At 39.2% G+C, this 22819-nt stretch overlaps 2 protein-coding genes across 8 annotated transcripts in view; one reads left to right on the top strand and one right to left on the bottom strand.

Annotated features, from left to right (window-relative positions):
- Positions 1–608: 608 nt before the first annotated feature.
- anp32a (acidic nuclear phosphoprotein 32 family member A) lies at positions 609–6794 on the top strand. Of its 3 annotated transcripts, XM_005809584.2 has the most exons (8): positions 609–1010; positions 3105–3254; positions 3331–3453; positions 4231–4429; positions 4539–4648; positions 4764–4818; positions 5447–5458; positions 6321–6794. In XM_005809584.2, the coding sequence occupies exons 1-8, from the start codon at positions 957–959 to the stop codon at positions 6425–6427; spliced, it is 810 nt and encodes a 269-aa protein (XP_005809641.1). In that variant the 5' UTR covers positions 609–956; the 3' UTR covers positions 6428–6794. The 3 variants fall into 3 exon arrangements, with proteins under 3 accessions (XP_005809641.1, XP_005809643.1, XP_023187834.1); XM_005809586.3 differs by having other exon boundaries at positions 611–1010; positions 5447–6794; XM_023332066.1 differs by having other exon boundaries at positions 611–1010; positions 5450–6794.
- coro2b (coronin 2B) overlaps positions 6495–22819 on the bottom strand; it is a 35360-nt gene continuing 19035 nt past the window's right edge. For 2 of the 5 annotated variants that reach the window (XM_014472721.2, XM_023332065.1), the window contains exons 2-13: positions 22249–22449; positions 16740–16856; positions 15793–15942; positions 15541–15705; positions 14684–14800; positions 14482–14586; positions 14301–14397; positions 13941–14053; positions 11950–12040; positions 9424–9563; positions 7848–9315; positions 6495–7723 (exon numbers count right to left, since the gene is read on the bottom strand). In XM_014472721.2, coding sequence (XP_014328207.1) covers positions 9181–9315; positions 9424–9563; positions 11950–12040; positions 13941–14053; positions 14301–14397; positions 14482–14586; positions 14684–14800; positions 15541–15705; positions 15793–15942; positions 16740–16856; positions 22249–22449 — 1431 coding nt within the window. In that variant the 3' untranslated portion in view covers positions 6495–7723; positions 7848–9180. Of the gene's footprint in view, positions 9316–9423; positions 9564–11949; positions 12041–13940; positions 14054–14300; positions 14398–14481; positions 14587–14683; positions 14801–15540; positions 15706–15792; positions 15943–16739; positions 16857–22248; positions 22450–22819 lie in introns of all 5 variants that reach the window. The other 3 variants (XM_023332064.1, XM_014472722.2, XM_023332063.1) reach the window with 3 other exon arrangements.

Below are 22819 nucleotides of genomic sequence, written 5' to 3' on the forward strand. Positions count from 1 at the left end.
AATGGAAGCTCAATCTTTAACATTTGAACTGTAGATAAAGTGCTTTTTAAAGTTCAAGTTTTATCTAATTACTCAAGTTGTTTTCTTTGCTGTCTTTTACAACCATTAACTCTGATAACAATTTCTAAATATATTGATACTGTACTGTGGCAATATGGGATTTACTAAAAAATACTTACCCTAAAGTTTGTTTTAAACCCCTGCAAACAATGACCATCAGCTATGTCTCCTAAATAATCTATACATCTATTTTTCCCGATGCAACCTTTTTGTCGCTCTTTCCACCAATAATTTAAAATCTTACTGAAAAGTCCATTTATTTTAGTAACTCATTTCAATAAGTGAAACATGATATAAATTAATTACACACACACACACACACACAGTTGTTTTTAAGCCTTTATTGTAATCATGATTGTCCGGTTACAGTTAAAACACATTTAAAACTGGATTACATCGATCCAATAAATAAGAACATTTCGATGCACAAATGTGGGCTTAAAATGATGTTTAGTACTCGTGTTCTAAAATAACATTTTTGCATTTTGTGCATCGTTTCAGAATTATTTTTATTATTAAATTGCTAAAAACTTCAATACAAGTTTTTTAAAAAATAGTTTATTTTATTTTAATATCCACTGTTATAAATATATATATATATATATTTCCAGCATCGTTAATTCTATGTAAACTTTGGTTAACAAACAACCTAACTTCACAACAAAACCCCACCCAGTTGTATAAGAGCGGCCTCATTGGGCTGTACGTCTGTAAATCCCTTCCCTCTTTAATCGGCTCTTCCCATTGGACGGCGGTGACGACAATCCTGAAACGTGCTGCCGCCCACCGAGCGGATCAAGTTTGAATGAACAGCAGCAGTCTGCTCCTGAGGTGGTAGTTGCATTTGCAGTAATTATTAAAAAGTGTGTATCGTATCATCTGAGCGCCGATCGAGGATGGACATGAAGAAAAGAATTCACCTGGAGCTGCGGAACCGCACTCCGTCGGACGTAAGTTGGCCTCGCATCTCCCCCTGCGATGTTTTCACGCTGCCTTAATGGAGAATATTTCGCGTGATGTCTTGGCGTGGGGAGGGGGATACAAAGTTTCCTCCAAGTTAAAAGATGATGGAGACGCGGGGGTCACATTGTTGCTTTTGGCTTCGTGTTTACTCTCGACAGGTCCTCTGCTTCCAACTTTCTGCGCCGCTCCAACATTTCCAGAACGCAGCACAGTTTTTATAAACACGGCAAGCAACGAGGAGCCATATTTGTAACTTTTCGTCTGCGAACCCCGTTTCCTCTCCAATACCCAACGCTGTTCCCATTTGCTGACTGTTTTAATGGGCTATCTGCGGGTCTCGCCGGTAAACTCGTCCACCTAAATATTTTAAGTCGTGCACTTGGCGGGTTGCGGATGCGCATACTGGAAGTCATGAAATTATCAAACGATGCATACAGATCATAACCTGTAGAAACCGTACCTGAAGCCGTCCAGGTGAAATGGGTTATTTCGGCATGGAGTGCATTGAAACGTTAAGCAGCTTGTAATGGGGGAGGCTGCACGGTTTGCATGCAGCCTCCCCCAAAGCCTCCACGGTTCGTACAGATGGCCGAAATAACGCGCTTTCGGTACGGACCGTCAACAACCGCTCAGGCTGGGCGAACACAAGTACGGACGAACCGTAAACTCGCCCGGGGTCTGTGTAAACCACCGTTGGGGGGACTTTTTTTTTTTTTTTTTTAGGGATAACCAGTCGACTAACTCGGAAAAAGCGCTCCAGCCGCGTTGTTGTTGCTCCAGTTTTTCGGAACTAGGACAAGCCGCCATTTTACTCAGAAACAAAGGCATTTCGAAACACACCGAAACCCCGTCCTTTTGACACGAACGACGAACGGTTTATCATACCTTCATCTTATTAGCGGTCTACACTCGTCGTTAGTCCCGACCGACAACGCTTTAGGTGAAGCAACAATGAAACGTTTGCCTGGCGGATATCTAATCGGCTTTAGCGGCCCCTCCTACTCACAAATGACCCTGTACACGACTCGTAGGTCCGCTCAGCTCCCACTGCTTTCTTTTCTCAAAATGTACATCTGCGCCGCTCGGAAACCAAACACACGCGTCTCCTGCTGTCCTACTGCTCAATCAACAACTTCACAAATAAGCAAAGGCGCACTTTTGATCGGCTTGTCTTAAAAATAGATCTAAATGTATTATTATTTACGTAATGAAAGAAGACCCAAGACATCGCGATATTTAGAGCGGCGAGATGTGTTCTGACCGCTGACTGTTGTTGATGGGCAGAGACACGTTCAAGGTCCAAATGAAATGTCAGATAAACAGCACACCTGTGACCGCAATTCTACGTTTAACATCGTAAGGTCAACTAAAGCAACATCGAAAGTGTAAAAAAAAAAAAACACACAAAAAAATGGCTCTACTTTCATTCCGTCCTCCGCCAAATATGGCCACACCCCATGTTTATCTTTCCTTTCAAGGTCCGCGACGGTATTTTATCATCTTTATGACAGAGCTGTGCCTAAGCTCTCTATTTGGAGGAAGGTTGAATTGTGTCAGAAAAGTCCATCATTGAGTTTTAGTGTACTGTGTAGTGCATTACGTTTAAAAAAAAAAAAAAAAAAAAAGATATTGAAATGCACATTCAAGCACCCCTACAAAATAATTGCTGAACTTTGAAGTTTAGGTTCAAAATAAAACGGTTTTTAAACAAAGCCTTAATTATTAGCCCCTAATAATAAGACCACAAATCCCAAAAATCAGCTGATTTTCATCTTTTGCCCCACCAAATGTAAGGTCCACAATTATTTAAATATGCTGCTTAATATGTTCTGCCTAGATGTGAAAGGGGCTGGGTGGGGGCTATGCAGGCCCAGGGTGGATGGCTGACATTTAAAAGTGACCTGCTCTATAAAACAAACAATGACAATCACATTTGCACATTTTCTTTCCCTTTAATTCAGTCCTAGTCCATTTGTAACATTACAAAGTACTTGAAATATTCTGCCCACTGCATATGATCTTTTCACATATTCATTTTTTAAGTTTCATGATAAACACTAACCAGATGTATTGTTCTGCAGGTCAAAGAGCTTGTGCTGGACAACTGTCGCTCAAACGAAGGCAAGATCGAGGGTCTAACGGATGAGTTTGAGGAGCTGGAATTCCTAAGCACAATCAATGTCGGTCTGACAACAGTTGCTCACCTGCCGAAGCTAAAGAAACTCAAAAAGGTAAGGTCTTTCTAACCTTGAACGAGTGTAAAACTTCAGACCGTATCGGTTTTAATGGTTTTAACTGTTTCACCAGCTTGAACTCAGCGACAACCGGATCTCAGGAGGGTTAGAAGTTCTGGCGGATAAATGTCCGAACCTCACGCATCTGAATCTCAGCGGGAACAAGATAAAAGATCTTAGCACAATAGAACCGTTGGTGAGTAATACCAACACATATTTATTCTCCCCACTATTCTGGACATAGGCTGTTGTGAGACTCTAATCACATACCCTTGTGTGAAAATTCATTTCATGGTTAAAAATTGTAAATAAACTAAAAAACATGTAACATGATCTAATTATTTTAATTCAAACCTTTAAAACAATAACATCACACAACAAAATATGGGAGACCAAATATTTAGAAACAATCCATAGAATCTGACATTACTATTTTTTTTCTTGGGATTTCGTCTTTTTTTGTGAAGTGCACAAGCCTTAAAAGTTCATTTGTGTAGCACATTTCAGCAACACAGCAGTTCAAAGTTCAAACCTGCTCTGTCCTGAACAGCACAGTAATTTTAGTGTATGTAAATATTTGTATTTTAAGTAATGAATTCTGTCAAAAAAATCTATATTTCTTCTATCATTTGGTAAATAAAAGTAGTTTAGTAATAATTGCCATAAAATAGGAAGGATTTGGTCTGAGTCCACATCAACGTAAGGGGAAAAAAGGTTATGTCTTTTTATAGTTTATGTAAAATAGCTGACTTCAACTTCTTTCATTTGGCTCATCAGCAGTAGGTAGCGACAGGTGTGGGAGGGGCAGAGGTGCATTATTCTTAATTTAAAACCTTTAAACCAAAAACATTGCAGGAGGGATTTTAGCTTTCCAACTCTGTGCACGCCGTAAATAGCGTCGCTGTAAACACGTCCGTGGAGAAAACACGTCTTTCTAAAGTGTTCATTTAACCGTTTTGCTCTCTCTTGGCAGAAAGAATTGGGGTCCCTGAAAAGCCTCGATCTGTTCAACTGTGAAGTAACAAATCTGAACGAGTACAGAGACAACGTGTTCAAGCTCTTACCACAGCTCACGTACCTAGACGGCTACGACAAAGAAGACAAAGAGGCCCCCGACTCCGATGCCGAGGTCTACGCCGAGGGCTTAGATGATGAAGACGAAGATGAAGATGGTAGGTATAAGGCAGCGCAAGACGATAGCGTCTTTCTTTCTTTTTTTGTTTTAGCACCATTTAAGTTACCAATTTTGACTTTTAAACATTCGCTTTTACCAACATGTAGATGAGGAAGAGTACGATGAGGATGCCCCACCTGGCGACGAGGAAGATGAAGAAGGAGAGGATGATGAAGAGGAAAATGAAGAAGAGGAGGAAGAGGACCTGAGTGGGGAGGTGGGTGCTTTTTATTCGATTATGTGTGCATATGCATATGTATTTTTTTTTTTCAAATCACAGCATACCTGGAGGAAGCCCCTCTCATTTTTCCCACCCTTTTCTTTGAATGAAGGAGGAAGAAGAGGAAGACTTGAATGACAGAGAGGTTGATGATGAAGATGAAGAAGGCAAGTACAAATGGAGATCGTTGATATACCTGAACTTTTCCCCACTTTCAATCTGATTATTCTGTTTATATGTTACACTACAATTAGCACTCACGCCAAAACATTTCTTCACTGGTTTGGTTGTGCAAAACAAAAAAGGACAGAGTTGTGAAAATTATTCTACTTTAACACGCAGTAGTTTATGCCCCTCTCCCCCAGTTTTATTAAACTAAATTGATTTGAAAAAACTCCCCCACTGACTAAAGTTAAATCACTGGGCCATGACCTGAACATCAGCAGAACTGGCGATTTGGGGCTAAACTGAATCTTGGCATCCTTGTTTTTGCTGGTGTAACTGGACCAAAGATAGAACCATTGAAAAAAGTAAAGCTCTAAAAGATAACCCCATCAGAGACTTACTTCCATGTCGCTAAAGTTTTATCTTGCCCAGTAACAAGTGCATAATGACATAAGGGGGAGCTGCGGTTAACTCGAGGTTGCTAAATAGACTCCGAGTTGGGCTAAATCTGCTGTAATTTTTCTGCACCGTATTCAGAAAATAGATCAATAATAATAAAATGTGCACCAAATTTGAAGAAAAATTCACCTGATATTCAATAGGAAGCTTAATTTCACTCTTATTTTCTAGAAGAAGAGCGAGGTCAAAAGAGAAAACGGAGCCTGGATGAAGAAGGGGAGGAAGACGAAGACGACTGAGAGTCCTGCGTAAGCCTAGTTGTGAACTGTTTTAAACTTGTTTCTCCCGGTCACTTCCCTACAAACCCAAATACCCCCCTGCCCCTCCTCCCAGTTTCATATTGCAGTAGGAGTGTTTCTTTTGTTGATTTTGTTTTTTATTATTATTGGCCAGTCAGGTTGATGGGACGGCTTCCTGCACCTCTAATAATCCCATGTTCCAGTCTCAACAGTCCACTTTTACCTGCTTTGTGGACACCTGTTTTATAAAATTAAACAATAGCAGAGATTAAAAAAAAAATCTTTTTTGAAAAGAAAATCGTTTTGTTTTCTCACTGTTTATGTAAGACAAGTTTCAGATAACTTATGCATTTTAAAAGGCTTCCCCTTCGAAAACAATAATAATAATAATAATAAAAAAGAGTGCATGTCTTATACATTTTAAAGTCAACTACTGGATTTCATATATGGCTGTCATTTCCTTGTCTTAAATGTATTGTTTTGCATCATACTTTTGTTTTCTTTTATGATGCAAGTTATGTATTTGTAGTGTCACCGGTAAGCCAATACTCTCTGCTGTCCTGGTGTGAACCTTTGTGTCTGAACGTGCACAGTGTGACCCTGGCAGGGCTTTTTTTAAAAGGAAAAAAAACAACAAAAAAAAACAACAAATTATGGCACCAACATGTCTGCCTTTGTCAAAGCCGCTCCTCCTCCTGAAACCCTCAGCTTTGATAGTTCGGAAATTACGTGTTCTTGTAAATAATGACCAAATCTATTTTTTTGTATTCTCTTTGATGACGGCAGACATTGGACAGACAACTGAGGTGAAACTATGAATTGTAATAAGATATTAAATATGTATGCTGCTTTATCTAAAATGCGCAGTGTGAAATTTCTTGATTTGAACTTTATATGCATAATCCTTCCATGAGAAGACGATGTTTGCCATCAGAACTTATTGTTTTTTCTTTTCCTCCCATGTTTTTATTTTTATCCTCTTTTTTTTTTTTTTTTTTGGGACACATGAAGGTGACCATGTTTGAGCTGGTGGTGTTAGTGTAGAGAAGTAATTGGTGTTAATTGGAAGTTACAACTGCAGTGTATGCGCATTTAAATATGTTATTTCAAAGTGTGAGAAATTGGAACACAGTCAATGAATTGGACTTTGCTCTCATAAATTGCAACGGTCGAATTGGCCCACCTCGGAAATGTTTCGCTCTGATAAATCCAGCGTCATCATAAAAATTTTGTTTCTCTTTTTCTCTCCCATTCACTTCAATAAATCCTTTTTATATAAACCATTTGAAACGTGCTTCTTTCTTTTTGTGAAAGTCTAGTGTGGGTGTGGTTCTTGTAGTGTAGTCATGAAAATATAAATTTTATTGCTTTTAGAGTCAAATTCTAAAAAAAATTATGAATCGTGTTTCCGGTATTTTTCTTATGTTCTCAAAATGACAAATGCAGCAGCATCCACTCTCAACATGTCTTAAATAGGAGTGATAGTAGCTATGTACTGCTGATAAAAGGACATTAAATCACTTCTATAAAAGAAGGGCCATTTAGGGTTGTGCTTGTCGGCATAGTGGTGTGATGCCCAGCAACAACTTCAGAAAAGCAATTTCTGCTGCCCATCAGCTGGAAAGCGTATTAGAGCAATTTCAAAAGGCTGTGAAATTCATCACTTCAGTCAGAAAAAAATTATTCTTTTGTGGGAAACACTTCAGTCATTTTCCAGTCTCCAGAGAAGGGGATGCACCAGTTTATTCTGACAAGATGTTTAGAAAAGCTGCAAAATCCCAGGCGCTGTGACTCAGACTTTACAGACCTCAGCTGGCATGCCAAATGCAAAGAAACCTGAGATCAAAGGAAATATGTTTAGCCTACAATTAAGCCCAATCGTTTGTGTTCATTTTTTAACTGTCTACATTAGAATGTCAAATTGAAGGGGAAGAAAAAAAAAAACCCATCAAATCTGTCCCTCGTTTAGGAATTTTTAAACGAGTAGAGGGAACAGACTCAAGTTTACGATCAGAAGGATGAGTTTTTCTGTTTTTCGTTTACAAAATCTGAGGTGCGGTATAATGCAAACACATTTAATTGATTTGTTAAAAATTCAAGTTCGAAGCATTTGACAAGATTATCAAAGCAAAAATACCATTTGGCTACCTACTCAGAACCTCCTGCCTCCCCTTCCGATGTCTACCGTATTGCAGCCTTTTTTCAAAACCTGCAAACACACATGCACCATATGACACTATTACACTTCCTGATGATTCGTCCTAGAGATTTGAACTTTACATTTCTGCAAGGATGTGATGAGCAAAGCATCTGCTCCTTAACTCCAGACCTACCTGTTATACTTTCTTCTCTTTCGTCTGGTGGATTCTTCCTCTTTCTTTGCCTTGCTTTACAGGAAGCAGAATCAAAGACAACAAAAGGTTGGCTGAAATTTAGCTTGCATAGAAAACCCAGCTGTTAAAATACAGCTAATCAAGTGCAATTTAGAGCCGTCTAAAACATTAAATAGAGGCACTTAAACTGCAGTGTAGCCAAGGTTTGCTGTTACATGTGAATTAGAAACAGGTGACTAAAGCAGAATGACAACTAAAAGCAAACGCATCCCCAGTTACAGTCGTATAATTAGCAGCTCCATACAGATTTCGCATCGTTTCAGTCACATACACACAGCACTATCTAGAGAGCATCAAAACCGTTACTTTTGCTATGTTATACAAAAAAATGGGTTAATAAGTAGGCAAGTTGTCAGCTAAAAAAGTTTAAATGTGTCAAATAAATGGAAGCAAATGTTTATCATCCTCAATTCTTCAAAATGGCCCACTAAAAAGCAGCCTCAGCGGAGGACAAATGTGAGTAGTTACACATGTCTACCATCTGTGTTCTCTACTTTTGCACTATTTGAACACAGAGTCAAAAACCTAAGTTAAGGATCCGCTCTTCTCATGAAAAGACGGGATTTGTGGCGCTATGAGTCAGTGTTGAGAAGTCATTTTATACCACAGGTGAAGGAAAGCAGTTACAGGATAAGCAGCTTTTTTAGAGAAAAAAAAACAAAAAAAAAACACAATCCATGTCTGCAAAATGCTTCTCTACTTGACAGGTGTGAAACTACTTCACCTCTGTTATTCTGGGATAATGCTGCAGCTTACTGCAAACTGCACGGGCTGGGGGAGGATGGGTAGGAGTCTATCATCCTGTTTTGGTTTAACAGGAAGTGAGAAAGAGGGAGATTTAGTCAGAAACACAGGATAGGTGAAGGGGCTTTTTTTCTTTTTCTTTTTTTTGCATTTCTAACAAGGCATTTCCATACAAAGAAAAGGTCAGGGAAAATGGCACAAATGTTTATGTGCTGAAGTTAAAAATAAATGACTGAATGAAGAGCTATCTCCATAGAGGAAACAGGACATGTACTATATTTCCCCCCCGATTGATCACATTTTAAATTGAAAATCCCTGAACTGCCCGTTCTTCATCATAATGATAATAAATACTACTACAGTATAAGAATCCAGTAATTGCATCGGTTAAGACGTTATCCAACAGTTTATTTGTACTCTATGCAGGAAAGTTCTTTAAAAAAAGCAACATGGTGGGACTCGGAGGCTATTTGGAGGTCAGAATCGGGGAGCAAAGGAAGCAGCTTTGCCAGTCCACAAGGCTCGGAGGTCAGACGTCTTTGGGGCTAACGTTTTTCAGGTTGTTGAGCTCCAGCTCCAACTGGCGTATTCGTACGTCCTTCGTGGTCAGCTCCTCCTTCAGCCGCCGCAGCTCATCCTGCTGCCGGAAAAACATTCGTAGGAGCTGCGTAAAAAAAAACACAAAAAAAAAAAACACAAACTCAACCAGATGACACATCTAAAAAACAAAACAAAGGGGGTGGAGGGCCTTAATGTGTGCAGGTCCACAAACCTCATTCTCTGTCCTGGGTGGGACATTCTCCAGCAGGTCAATCCCATTCACCACCACACTCTTCTTCTCCTTCACTGGGGCTTTAAAAACTAACTGGTTTGGTCTGTGGTAACCGTCCTTCAGAGACATCAGCACTGGGTCTGTCAGAAGCACAGGTCAAGGGTCAATCATGTGAAAACTGGGAGGTTTTAAAGAAGAATCTAAGACTTTCCAGGCCTGGAATCGCTGCAATGGTTTCCTGTTTGTCAAATGGCAAGATGTAAAAAAATCTTGCTGATGGACTGTAGGGAATCGAATGGTCTTGGATGTAAATACATTTCAGATTTGCCGGTACGATATGAATCATGTGGTCCCCTCAGGTCATCCCAGACCCCTTCACTCTGTGTTCTCAGGACCAGAGCCAAACAAGAGAGGAGGCAGCATTTGTTTCTATGTTCCTCTTGAACAAAGTACCTGAAATCCTGAGATATTCACAAACTTTTGGGACTCTTAAACCAAAACCGGAATCATCACTATAGCTTTCTGTACAGGACGAAGTTTGTTTCATCATCTTGGTGATAATGCTTTAGCATTATACATCTTAAAATGTTATTTAAAATTTTTTTTTTTGTGGGATTGCATTTCCGTTTTTTATGTTTTTACGCTATGCGTCATTCTTGTTTTATATGTAAGATGTATTTTCTTTGTCAAGTAGTCATAAATCCTCATTTTGATTGCTTTTACCAGACAAACCAACAGACTACAGTTTGAGAGACTGACGGATTAGGTGTGTCTGATCTGGTGGCCGGAGCACCACAGGGGACGGTACTCTCACCACTCCTTTTCACTTTATACACCTTTAGCTTCCAGTACAAAGCAGAGTCTTATCATCTACAGAAATACTCAGATGATTCTGCAGTTGTCCAGTGTATCTGAGTCTATGGACAAGAATCTGAGTACAAAGATCTGATGGAGCACTTTGTGGAATGATCTGAAATAGAAAAAACACAAAGGAGATGCGTGTAGATTTCAAGACAAAGAAGGTTCGGTGAAATCCCATTTCCATCCTGGGAGAAGAAGTGGAGGTGGTTGAGGAGCACAGATACCTTGCTGAGAATAAAGTACAGTGAACCCTCATTTTTCGCAGGGGTTAGGGTCCAAAATGAACCCGTGATAGGCGAAATCCGTGAAGTAGTTACCTTTATTTTTTACAATTATACAGCATAATTAAATACTCTACATTGAAACCAAAAAAACAAAAACTGTTTTCAGACCTAAGCATTTTTTTAAAACAAATATAACCCTTTCTTACAAATAACTAGAGTGAAATAATAATTTTAATCATCAATACGAAATACAGTATAACAAATTGTGACTCGGATATTTCACTGTTCCTCTGACTGTGACGCTGCAGCCTGACTTCGCTCTCTAGTGGCTTTTTCTCCTGAAGCCTGTGGTGCAGGTGTGTTTTTTCGAGAGAAGAACATAGTTATCGGTAGTTGTTGTTGTCGCTCTTTTTTCTTCTGGGCAAAAATATTTGCCAAAATTTCCCAAGCTGCATTACGTATATTTAAATACAGTAATGTTATTGGCACGGAGACTGTTCAGCCAATCAGGACGCAGAACACAATGCACTGTGAAAAAAAAAACAAAAAAAAACGCACAAAAAACTCCGCGAAGCAGCGAGGTCGTGAAGGGTGAACCGCGTTATAGCGATGGTTCACTGTAGTGATTTAAAAATGTTGTGAAAAATGGTACCATTTCAATAAACTTGCCTCACCTTGCTAGTACAGTGTACTTGTGGCCAAACTGAAATGTTACGTAATTTTCAGTCTGGCACTGTGATGCTACAATCAACCTGTGTTGAATTTAGTCTTTAAAAACATTTTGTAAGATGTATACAACACAACAAAACACAATAGATGCAGTGAGAATGTAGTAAGTGCATTCTTTATGTACAATATGTAAAATATTTCAACAATACTGGTAGTTCTTGTTTCTCTTGCATCTAATTCTTCTAATTTCTGTTAATTAACCACCAGGCACACTTTAAAAAAAAAATCAGTTTCACTTTATTTTACTAGATAGCTGATAAAACAAAAACACTTGAGTACTTGAAGAAAGCTTAATCAGCTTCTCTTTTTTGGCTGCATAGGCACCGACTTCTGCTGAGACATCCCTCATGAGGACAGTACTCGGAGTGAAGCACAAAGGTTTGTCTCTCAGAGAGACGGACGAGAAAAGCGACTCTTACGGCTCGCGCACCGGCAGGAAGACTGTTCACTCGCCGACATAAAAAAACAAAAGAAGCAGCAATGCTCCTTGTTTTGAGTAATTTAGTCCTACATGTAGATTAACAATTGGTGTGGTGATGCAAGAAGATGGTGTGTCTAGAGTGAACACCTGAGGGGATAAGTGGTCGGATGACGAGTGGAGCCGTAGTATTATCAGGTAAATCCTGAATCAAATTAAAATGATGGATCTCTTGTCTATAGGACTCTTTTGCATTTTATTTTTTTGTTGGAGGCAGCTGAGTGTTTTGTTTACCTCTATCAATCCCACTTAGCCACTCGCTGGCGGACAAGGCAGGTTCGGTCCCGGCTGTCATTGGATAGATGTCCTCCTGGTATGTATCAGACTGTTAACACACACATTTTCAGATGATTTAGCTTCTGATCTGCGCAACATATTTGCTAAACATTTGGTGCAGCACATTGTTTTAGGGCAGGGGTGCCCAAAGTGGGTCCTGGAAGGCCGGCATCCTGCATGTTTTAGTTCTCTCCCTGGTTTAACGCACCTGGATCCAATGATGGCTCATTAGAAGGCCTAAGAAGAACACGGACATGCTGAAAAGGTTGTTGGTACTACAAGGGAGAGAACTAAAACATGCAGGATGCCTGCCCTCCAGGACTGACTTTGGGCACCCCGGTTTTAGGGCATGGACAACGGGCTTTCAGAGAGAAAGATAAAATTTGACTATATCTTTCATAATCACCCATTGCAATATGCTTAAATTTTATAGACTTTTTCAACTAAAAACCCACCTGTTTAGAGTTTATTTGAAACATAATTAATTACAAATTTAACCTCCTGAGACCCTGCATCCTCATATGAGGACATTACATTTTTGTAAACACAGATGTAAATAATAACATTGATTGAATGGTCTTATCGTCACACAGATAGACCCAATGTCCTCGTCTGAGGACATTGGGTTTTGAGAAAACCACTTATTGTAGAAAGCTGAAATTTCATTTTTAGGCCAATTGGGTCCTTATGATCCCAAATGACAAGGAGAAATGTATATGCAAAAACAGACCCATTGTCCTCATATGAGGGCATTGGTTTTGACATAGTTCAAGAGCACATAGAAAGCTAAAATTTAATTTCAACTAAAATTAGGTCATACTAATCCCAAATAGTAAGGAGACATAAAAAATGCACATCAAACAAAAGCCCGGGTCTCAGGAGGTTAACGATGGGATTTAACTTAATGTAATGTTTTGACTGTTGACTCTATGTTGCATGACTTTGTGTTTTTGTGTTTGTTATGATGTAGAACACTTTGAAATGCCTTGCTGCTGAAATGTGCTGTGCACATAAAATTTGATTGATTGACTGATTTTGGTATATTTGATCTGGTAAAATGTTAGCAAGAAGCTAAGAAAATCCTCTCTTTAAATCTAATTAAAGATCTATATGAATTAGTGACATTTGTGAATAATTTCACTAACTTTGAACTTTTAACAGGTATTTCTTACAAACAAGGATTGTGTGATACTGGTGCTGTGAGTGCTGAGAAATTACACTCAGGTTTTACTTAACAATACCTTAATGGATGTAAAACCTACATATACAAATGTAAATCTGAAAAGTGTGGCATATGTGTGGATTCCTGAGTCAGTCCTTTTGCAGAACCCTCTTTCTCTTCCCAACAGCTGGAAGTTATTTTTTTGTCTTCCAACTTTTGACTGAAATGTTGGTTCATTCTTATTTTTGAAATAGCTGAACTGTGCTGTAAGAGGGAGGGTATCTATGAACATCAATTTTTAAGTCCTCCCACAGAGTTGCACTTATATTTTAGGTCTCAGTAAAATGCATGGGCATGATTTGATCTAAATTGTTGCATTGTAGCTCTCGATGTGTTTCTAAAATATCTTTTCAAACTTTACCCTGCTTTACAATTCTTCTTGACTTGTCTGCTCTGTCATTTGGTCTATGTGATGTCTGATGCATTCACACATTAAATCACTGAAAGCTGGCCTCTGTTTACTACACAGGTGACTTCTGAACACAATTAGTTGCACTGGATTGTTTTCTAGCCTCAGAGTAAAGAGGGCTTCCACACTTTTCAGATTTTTATTTGTGAAGTATGCGGGAACAACTTTTTCTTTTCGACCTAACAAAGTTATGGTCTCTCCATTTCATCAAAACGAAAGGGAGAATGCAAAAGACATTGAATTCTGTGGATGCAGCGTGTTTGTATTGTACTTCTGCAAGCTACTGCGTATCTGATTGTGGTGAAAGAACACACTCACTCTTCTTGGCACAATCATAGAAATGGGTTCGATCAAACCCTTGAGGGTGACAAGTTTGTAGAAGCGGTACACCTCGCAGGCCGCCACATCCAGCCCGTGCTTTGGCATCACACCTGCACAGGCGATCAGACAAATACGGTGATACAGTTAGCTTGACAACATAAAGCATGGTAAGCCAGAATATCATCAGCAGGATGCATAAATCCATCTGTTATATGACATCTCTGAATAAGCTACCGGAGCTCTTTACACTGCCAATCATGCAGCTCATTTTCAGTCTTCCTAGCACTTCTTCCATGTCTCACTGTTAATAACGATGAATTTCCTTTGCCGTAGACATCGGATCAAGCTCTGACTTACCCAGTCCTTTCTGTGGGGCTGGAGAGCGGAACTCCATTAGATACTGAATGTACGGCTTCTCTGTAGTGATTTCAAAGTAACGAATGTTGCCATCGCCCTGCAAAAAAAAAAACACGTTAAGTCTTCAATTTTCACAAATTACGACATGCTAATCACGTGACAGATTCAAAGAGCTTCTGACCTTGCCTGCCAGGTACAGCATGTGTGTGTCCGCGTCGAAGAAGGGGAACAACAGTCCTGAGAGGCCATCTATGTCCTCCTCCACAATAGGCATGGACAAATCTTCCTGACAGGACAAAAACGGAGAGAGTTAAACACATTCAGCCACCCACTCTTCCCACCGTGGCATCATGGAGAGAGGCCACATGGAGACACCGCCTGACCTGATCCCAGAAAGCAATCTGCCTGGTGTTCCAGCGAGAAACCCCCGTGGTCAGAAGCCGCTTCATGTTCCCTAGGAAGACCACTCGGTTCACACGGTGGTTCTTGTAACTGGCCTGCTGGTGGGAGGGGCACACAGTGACACAGTCGAGCTTCAGTATGAGTATGAAATGCTTTTAAATGCAAATATTGCAATGATGTGGATATAAAAAAAAATCTTAAAAACACAACCATAAATAGTATTAATGTTTTCTAGCTAAAATCAGAAATTTAAGAAATTATTTTGTGCTCCTTTCTGCCTATGTTGCTTTAATTTGATGCCTTGGGTTTGATGCAGAAGGCAGGAGGCACACAGGTCTTACCAAAGCCATTGTTGATGCAGTTTCATTTGATAGCACAGGAAAAGACCGGGTCTGTTCCAAGCCACTCGAAATGATGATGCTCAGGAAGGAATTTCTCAAATGGAGTAAAATGGATCTTTCCGAGCATCAAGACACAATGATGGTTCCATTTAGTAATTAAGGGTTTTTTTTCTGCTTGTCTCCTATATTTGTGGTTATAATAAAGCACTCATAATGGATTACGATCCATCTGAAAAATAAATATGTATACGTATATATATGTATGTATAAAATAAATATATTTACGTAGAGGAGCAGTACGTGTATGTATTGATTTTAACTTCTTTAACGAACTGAAATGATGTGTTACTTTTTTTGGCCGGGCGGCAGAGAAAGAGTTTACAAAAAATAAAAGATCTGAATAATATGAAGGATCCTATAGTTTGGAAGAACACAAACAGAACCAGTATCAGTTAGTCCTAAGAATTATTTAATGTAGATGGTGACAGAAATGTAACCTGGAGGACTCTCCCAGAGCGTGGCTCAATGACGCGCAGCTTCTTGTCTTTGCAGCTGGTGGCAAGCAGGCTGCCGTCTGTATTAAAGGACATACTCAAGATGACGTCAGTGTGGCAGTCTATCATTTTCACAGGCTCTCCTGTCTCCAGGTTCCAGATGAGGATCTGAGACGCCAGGAAGAGTTTTTATTTTTATTTTAGGGAAGTCAGTTAGAAACTGGGCATTAACCAGAGACGTGACGGTTTGCTCACCTTATAGTCGTAGCCGGCGCTGAAGAGGATGCCGCTGCTGGTCGGATGCCACTCGATCAGACCCACTCGTCTGCTGTGACCATATAGCTCCAGGACCGCCTCTGTCATGTTACGCCTCAGACCTCCTTCTGGGATCTCCCATACTCTAACCTGCAAAAAAAAATCCATGGAGCATAAAATTACTGGATGTTCTTTTTTTTTTGGGATACTTCTGTTAAATCTTACTTGTGATGTCTGAAGTCATAATGGTGTGATAACAATATGTACCTAATAAAGCGGCCAGTGAGAGTAAACCAAACAAAAACATCCACATGGACTTCTGTCCTTGTTATCTTCATGTACCTGCAGCTCTTTTTGTCAGAAGCCATGTTGTGTTTTCCAAAGCTACAGTGTAACTATGACCTCAAAAAGAATCAAAATCATATAGATGAAGATCTGTCTGATCAAAAATAGCACGAGCTATCAATGTAGCCTGCTGCTTCAGGATTAGAGCGGATTACTGAAAGGGCCAAAGGCTCTGCCGTGGATCAGACCAGATTATAATTCAACAAGTGGAAGTACTACACAGAAAGCAGAGCGACTACGGCTTTGCCGAGCTTAGGAATGAAGAGTAACATGTGGATGTACGGGTTGGAAAATGTCCCAAGAGAGTTTTATAGTTGTGGTGTAAGGAGAAAGTTAAAGACTAATGGGGTTTTAAAGCAAGATCCAACTTTGTGCTGCAGAATTTTCCGTGATTAAATTTCAAATCTGACCACTTGCCATTTTAAGCATAACTCCCTGAATCAAATATCCAAACAGAAGCTTACGTTAAACACTTTTTAGCCTTATATGGCCTGACCATGTCACTTTCTGTATTCAGACAATAGATAGAAATAAAATCATAAATTTATATATAACCCCCCCCGAAAAAAAATAAAATAAAACAGAGGTTGTGTGTCACTTACCGAGGTGTCCTCAGAGCAGGAGGCTATGACGTTTTCAAAAAACGGATTCCACTTGATATCCAGCACATTGCCCTGGTGGCCGCACACCTTCGGGTAATGAGAGTCCAGACGGCCAGCCTGAAAAGAAAAACCCAGATGCTCCCGAGTTAACATTTACTTCCTCTGTTCTAAAACAAGCAGCATGCCTGGGAAATTAATCCAAAATATGAGCCAGTACCAAGATTTTTGGGTTGTATACAATAAGGTAAATGAAAATCAAAATTTTCCCCAAAAGAAAACACGTGTGTTAACATACATTTACATGCATTTTACTGGTTAAAACACATAGATCATATAAAAATAACTGAGTGATATTGCTCAATAATTCTTGAACACACAGCAAACCTCATTTCTGAGTGGGACATCTGAGGCAGGTTAGTGTTATTGCAATGACCTGCTGAGTCCACAGAGGGGCACTGGCTCATAGCACCCAGTGACAGACACCAATCAGGAACCATTATGTCGTTATGAATGTTTCATGTCACTTCAGTCCACTGACCTGCTTTTTTATTTCCTTAGAGATTTGTGTTTGAGCTGTATGACGGTATAAATTTGTGAAAAGCAGCGTGTTTGCAAGCATGACCTCAACGAACTCTGCAGGTCTCCTCTGTTATTGTAACGCTACAGTTAGTATTGCATTGTGTATGAACAAAAATATACAATTCAGGAGATGAAACATGCTTTAAAAACACGTTTTGCACTAATTCCCCCAACATGGTGGCCAGCTTGCTGCAGGAGGAAGAGTTTTTGTTCAATCAAAATATGAAGAAAGGGCAAAGACGACAAAATCACAAGGCTGGATTGTTGTAGAAAGTATTTTACATCGACAAAACCAAGGATTATAAACATCATTGTATTGATAAGTATAAACAGGGAATTAAAACTCTTTGGATAAGTATTGGATAGTCTTGCAAAAGCATTAGATCACAAATAATCACAAACTTATAGTATTTTGAGGGGAGATTTCAGAGGATAGGCAAACACAAAGGACATGACTGTAAATCATTGCATCAAGTAATTGGGGGGAAAAAAAGCTGATCAAAATCAAACATTTATGAAAGGAGAAAAAGAAATCATTTTTTGAAAAATAATATTTATCATAGTTTGTTGAGTTACTCAAATTTTTATTATGTGCTTTCAGGCAGCACAGGATCAGCCACCTTCAAGAAGTATGGATACTTTGCGTGTACGCAACTCTGCAAAAGAGAAAAAAAAGTTTCGTCAGTTGTCTCAGCACCAGTCTTTAATTAACAGCAAAGAAATAAATGTCCTACAAACAAACGGTATCGGGGGGCTCCGGGACTGTAATTATGTTGTATTTAACCAAAGCAAATCAAAGACAGCCAGCCCCTTCATTAGGACTTCAGGAAATTGTGACTTTGGAGGAAAGGGGGATTTCATGATTTTATTTAACTACTGATCAGGAAACCACACAACCCTTTGTTAGACATCAGGGCTCTTCAGTTCACTTCCTCAGGCTGCTGTGTCACACATGATCCCTCTCAGTGACGCACCAGTTTCCAACTTTAATTGATTTGTAATCCCAAATAAATCTTTGTTAATGTGGACAACCACCGCTGCTCTGGAAATACAGCATAACAAAGCACATGCTAATATTTGGAGATTGAATGTTTTAAAAAATACAATTCCCATGAGGCTATCCTGCACTCATGAGATTGCGTGTCCCCTTTATGCCCTGCTGCATTTAAATCAGCTAAAACTAAATGCACCGTGTCATGTTTATTGAGTTATTGTGGCTTTCTGCTGCTGTACATGATTTAATTTCAACAGGCCTTTCTGCTGGTGATGTTTCATACATGTCTGCTCCACTTCACTCTGACGGCAGAGGGACTTGATCACTCATGTCACGTGTTTCACTGTGCAGCAGAGAACCTTGTTTACATGGATCTGAAAACTGTAGAAACATTTCAGACATAAAATAATGGAAACAATTATCATTGCTTGAAAATATAGATGATTTACATTAGCTATTCTGTGAAAAAGGAACAATTTGAGTGTTGTATCCCATATCAGTTTATCTGGAATTTACTCAACCTAAATGTAATCGCATTTTACAGCTGCTAAAAGAAAATAAACCAAAACAGAATTTGCATTTTAACTTTCCTTTAGGCAGGGCTGTATTTAACCGCTCTGGTAAAGGATCTGTCCTAATTAGTTTTTAGTTTACTACGTTTTAAATAATTACCAATTAAAACATCACAGAACCTAAAATGATGATGATAAATGATTTCTGCTGCTCACCCTGCAGCCATTAAAGAGACAAAGCAGGATATTGGATCACTTTAGATTCTCCAGGGCAAGCCAGCCCTGCACATCGCGGCAGCAGCAGGATTAATATCAGTGTCACACCAATCAGCCTGCTGGTGACACAAATCACCCAGTTCCACCTCGACTGGTTCTGACTGGTGGGTTATGTGCAGCACATTTTCTTTTTCTTTTCGCTAAAATGGTCAAACTTGAAAACACTCACTTTTATTGGTAAATAAACATATAATCAAACATCATGACCTTCAGCACAACTTTCTTTTTAAACTTTAGAATCAATTGCTTTCAGAGACGTATGCTTTGATTTATTCTTGGGGATAATCTTCTAATTCCTTCTTTTTTTGGGTGGAATCAGTTTCTATATGCCAGAGTTCTCAGAAAAAATAAACCTAAATAGTTAACACAGGAAGCCCAAATGAGAGTATATATATGTATTTTTTAAACTGGTGTAAAAGCATCACATAAACATCCCAGTCCGTCTCCGTCGTGACCTTGCGTGTCCTTGTCTGCTCCAGTCTGTGGTCCAGGTGGTGTCAGCAGCAGTTCCTTCCCTGACGGCGCCGACTGTGGATGAACATATGGCCGTCTCGCCAACTGTCACTGAAATATGTCAGATGGGCTTGAACCTCACTGTGAGCCAAACCCGGCTCAGATCAGCTAGATTACCTCATGCTGACGAAGTGCCTGACTGTGGAATAACAAAAATGAATTTTGCAAATGAGGGGGGGGAGGAATAATCAAACGAGGTTGTCATAAAGGATTTTTCTTATATGAATATAGCATTATCTATTATACAGCATCTCTCATATTTAGCTTTTTTTTTTTTTTGACATACACAGAGACCTGATTCTTTATTATGCTCTCTTCTCTTCAGGTCACCCCACAGGTTTTCTTCAAACTATTTTCATATAAATACTTTGATTGGTCATATGTTTAAGATCATATTTCTGCTTCAAGACCCAGTGGCTACCCAGTAGTATAAGCTCCCCAGAAGAGTTTATGAATAATCAACTCGTTTTCTGAGATGTATGCATTACATGTATAAAGGGGATTTCCCTTTCTCAGTAAAACTATTTGAAGTTAAGGTTGGCTTTTTCCAAAATGGCTTCTTATTTATGTTAATCTCCTGTAATAACAGATAAATTGTTTTAAATATTGTTAGACATATTGAATACAGTGCAAATAAATAGAGAAGGGCACTAAATTCAAGGGTATCTATGTGTCATTTTTAAAGCTGTAGAAGCAAATATAAGAGAAATATGAGCAAGTTTTTATACTCTTTGTTGGCAACCTGATGAAGTATTTATCCCATTAAAGATCATATAAGATTATAAATTTTGCATAAGGCAACTGAGAGGTCGACATATTTAGTACTTCAGGTTTTATTGGCTGTTCTATCAGCTTGTTGACTCATATTATTTTGATTCATTAGACAACATAATTGATGCTGTAAAGCCCAGATGTGTTTTTAACTGACATCAAATCCAATTAAAAGTCACCAACAATCAAAATCTTTATTTTTGCCATCCCCGACTATTTGTCGTCTCACAATAATTTCCCTCGTCTGATTCGGTGCAACAGGACCGAAGATTCATACCATCGGTAGCCTAAACTCTAATCTATCTAACCCATAAATTAGTTTCTCAGTCAGCCCAGAGTCACATCGGAGTCTAGACAGTAGGAAGCAGCATCTCTCGAGTCAACAAGATGCTGCAGAGTGTGTGTTGCTCAAAGCCACTTCAGATTTAACAGCTCCAGACAAAATGAGTCTCGTAAACAAAGACAACGGCACGACGATTAACTAGAGGCCTCAGACTATTTTCTGCACTGCAGCCTTGCCCTGTTTAATCTGACTGAAGCAGTACAGACAGACAAAATGGAGATTGGCTTCCCTCAAATGCCTTTATGGTAAATGAGCAGCAGTTTTACAGCAAATTTCTTCTATGGTTAGAGAATTAAATTTGCCAGTCCTAAGAAGATATTGTGAGAATGATAGTAGTACAAGATGGTGTGAAATGGCATCCGACAATGTGACATCTTTTTACACAAGAAGAAGGTAAGGTAATTTAGAGCAGCAAATGAGCCTTCAGATTTAAAAAGAAATCAAAAAAAGACTCAAATCATCGACTTTAAAGCAGACTTGTTGCCATTTCGGATGCATCTAACCTTTGCTATTCAGGCTTCTTCAAACAACAGGCATCATTTCTTCTAAGAGCTTTTCTGCACTCTACATAGAAGTAAAGGGTTGCTAAAAGTTATCCTTTATTGTGTAAAATAATACACCAACAAGTATACTTATTCCTGTTACCTTATTAAGATTCTCCATTTGATTGCTATACCATTTCACTGGTTCTGAAATCCACATCAAGCCCACACATTAAGTGTTAAATAGAATATGACTTAATTGCTTATTTTCCTCAGTGTGTGATTTCAAGTTTTTATATCTAAAATGACAAGCCTTTTACAATAAAAAAAACCCTGCATTATTCAGTTTTTGGTAACACTTTATTTTATTGTGACTAAGACTGTCGTGACTTTAGCTTTAATAACATAAAGCTACATAATTTTTAAAGTTTAATCAGTAATACTTTTATAACAAAATTATGTCAGATCATGATTTCTTGGTTAATGTCAAGTTGTCATAACGAAGACATTTTGAATAATGTCAACTTTGTATTAAAAGTGTCATAATTTACCAAATGACACTTTATGGCAACAGTCATAAATATTCATGAAGACTTACTTATGTTCATGACAGGTGTTATGTCATGTTTGTGATGGTGTCATGACAGTCTTACTCACAATCCGTCAAATAAAGTGTTACCCAGTTTTCTTATAAGAAGAAAACACTTAGCAGTTCAACAAAGTCCTTTTCTCCAGTTTATGAGCAGCACAGCTACAGTATGCCTTTATGTGGTTCAACTGGCAACACAAGCTTGCTGAAACACTGACTTCACGTCATGGCTTCAATGCGACTGCTAAAGTAGATCCGATCTAGTAGTTCTTCCTGTGTGTAGAAACAGCTCCGCACTCTTAGATTTTTGCCAGTAAAGAGGTGAAAACATTCAATTTCATAGCCTAACAAAAGTAGGTTCAATAAAGGGGACAATCTAACACTCGTTGGAAGGAAGACAACCCGGTCTTTGCTGGCAGACCACAGACAAGTAATAAGTGCGTCTGTTACCTGGGACAAGGGAATTATGATGAAAGAGCCCCCGCCAGCACTTTCCGTGACGACTGCCAGAAACTTGGAGTTGACGGCACAGAAGTGGTTGTCATGGACGTTCTTGGTGATGGGGATGCCGTCAAAGCAGTGCTCCCGGTTCCCTACTTTGCCATAAACATTTCGAAACTTGGAGCTTCGGTAGGTCGGGCGCCATGACATCTAGAAGGGAAGAAGAAATGACAAACATAAATACTTTGATTTTCTTTAGAGATGTATCGATTCCAGTTTTCTGGCTGATCGCTGATTACCAATCTTTTAAAAAGCCTGACCTCCCGATTCCGATTTCGGCCAATACCCAACTTTTCGTCTGACACGGCGCTAAATATAGCAAGAAAGTTGTTGTCTTGGCAACAGTTGGGTGACTATTGTTAACTGCAAACTTGCAAAAATGATCTAATGGACAAGTCTGTCAGTCAAACCTCTCTCATGGAAGAGCAGAAGAGGACAGCGGTTGATTTTTAGACGTATGCTGATTTAGGGAAGATCGGAGGATAAGATCGGCATTGTATCGGCCGGTCACCGATTTCCC

This window comes from Xiphophorus maculatus, chromosome 4 (genome assembly GCF_002775205.1).
Source record: "Xiphophorus maculatus strain JP 163 A chromosome 4, X_maculatus-5.0-male, whole genome shotgun sequence".
Classification (NCBI taxonomy): Eukaryota; Metazoa; Chordata; class Actinopteri; order Cyprinodontiformes; family Poeciliidae; genus Xiphophorus; species Xiphophorus maculatus.